Raw genomic sequence first — 1,692 nt, 5'->3', positions numbered from 1 at the left:
TAGTGCCACTATTGCTTCAAAACTTTAAAGATGAAATGACATAAAACTGCTAACTGTAAGTCGACAAACTTACTTTTAAATAGGTTACGGTAAGTCCATACAAAAGCAATACCGTTATAAACTCCATCTCAAGCTTAACACTCCTCTCAATCAAGAAGTATTCAATAACAACTAACAGACTCATAAATACCACGAAAAAATATAAAAAACGAAAATATGTTCATCATATCATATTTTCCCATAATAACTTATTTGCTTTTCATGTCAACGCAAGCCAAATATACAGAGAATAAAATGGTACTAGGATGTTGATGATGCTGATGATGGGTATCAAGAAAAAATCTACATCACTTACAAATTGGTAACACAAACATCAGTCAACAGCTAGATGAAAAACGCCATCTTTATTTCATTTACCATTATATTTTATTTGCTTTTTTTGCTATTTTTATTTCATCATTTTGCCAGTCTTTTTTTCCCCTGGAAATTTCCTTTACATTTTTATCATTAAAAAGTATTATTGTCATCATTATTCACTTGAATAAGCTTTAAAGCTTTCTTGTCATTATGATTACTTCAGCAAGTAGCCATTTTACAGCTCCTAACTTTTAAAGGAGAGTCAGCAGTTTGGATGATGAAATAATTTTCACTCATTTTTGGAAGATTGTTACGATTTCAATATTTTTCCATAAAAAGGAAGCAATTGACTACTTAATATATTACAGGTTATGTAGCAGGTAATGAATTGTAAGTTTTTGCTATCCATATAGTCTAGACTCTTCATTGTTATAATGCAATAAAAATAGTACATGAAAAACTATTATTGTATAAGTTTAGTCACTGTCCCCTTGTAGCTTGCTTTAAAAATTGCCCTCAGAACTGCTGGGTTATTACATGACTGTTGTCTTGTTATTGTTAGATATTGATATTTTTTGTAAACCAATAACAAATAAATACACTTTTTTTAAACATAATTATTAAATGGTCATTTATTACAGGATTTCCAGGACCTTTTATATGCATTTAATACAGCCTTTTCAACTTATTGTATAATACTTTTATTGTAATCAGTTTTGTGTTATTGATCTTCTTTGATGGTTTGATTTCTTTTAAGGATTCCGAAGAATTAAAAGGTCACCATAGGAATAGATTAATTACTTTGGAAAAACTTGTTTAAAGGATTTGAAACAGTAAAAATATCAAAACCTTTAAAGATAACAAAAAACTATAACTGCTGTTGAGCTTTACACAGAACAAGATAATCGATTTCTGCAGAGAATTTTGGTATTTTGAGGTATCACGTTAGCATTTGCTATTCGCGAAAAGAATAGATCATGAAAGTGTTTATCACTCTCTTTAAGAGAACAAAACTTTAAGAAACGAAATATTATGATCGTTTTACGTTTTGAGAGGAAAGCTATGATTGTTATATTTGCTATAATTGAAGTATAACTAAACTAGAATCTATAACTGAAGAAGAATAGAACTAGAACTGAACTTAAACTGAACTAGAACTGAACTAGAATTAAACTAGAACTGAACTGAACTGGAACTGAACTAGAACTGAACTTGAACTGAACTAGTACTGAACTAGCACTGAACTAGAACTGAACTAGAACTGAACTAGAACTGAACTAGAACTGAACTAGAACTGAACTAGAACTGAACTAGAACTGAACTAGAACTGAACTA

The 1,692-nt window shown here is 29.7% G+C and overlaps 2 protein-coding genes across 2 annotated transcripts in view; one reads left to right on the top strand and one right to left on the bottom strand.

The window, feature by feature from the left end:
• The window catches only part of LOC111688688 (collagen alpha-1(V) chain-like), a 3,434-nt gene extending 3,390 nt beyond the window's left edge, over positions 1-44 (top strand). The window contains exon 7 of the mRNA XM_046955808.1: positions 4-44. Coding sequence (XP_046811764.1) covers positions 4-44 — 41 coding nt within the window. The remainder of the gene's footprint in view (positions 1-3) is intronic.
• A 1,181-nt stretch (positions 45-1,225) lies between these two features.
• The window catches only part of LOC111684875 (protein dissatisfaction), a 1,942-nt gene continuing 1,475 nt past the window's right edge, over positions 1,226-1,692 (bottom strand). The window contains exon 3 of the mRNA XM_046955800.1: positions 1,226-1,269. Coding sequence (XP_046811756.1) covers positions 1,226-1,269 — 44 coding nt within the window. The remainder of the gene's footprint in view (positions 1,270-1,692) is intronic.

This window comes from Lucilia cuprina, chromosome 2 (assembly GCF_022045245.1).
Source record: "Lucilia cuprina isolate Lc7/37 chromosome 2, ASM2204524v1, whole genome shotgun sequence".
NCBI classification, from domain to species: Eukaryota; Metazoa; Arthropoda; class Insecta; order Diptera; family Calliphoridae; genus Lucilia; species Lucilia cuprina.
The sequence above is the reverse complement of the archived record's forward strand: the minus strand, read 5'-3'. Positions and strand labels throughout refer to the sequence as shown.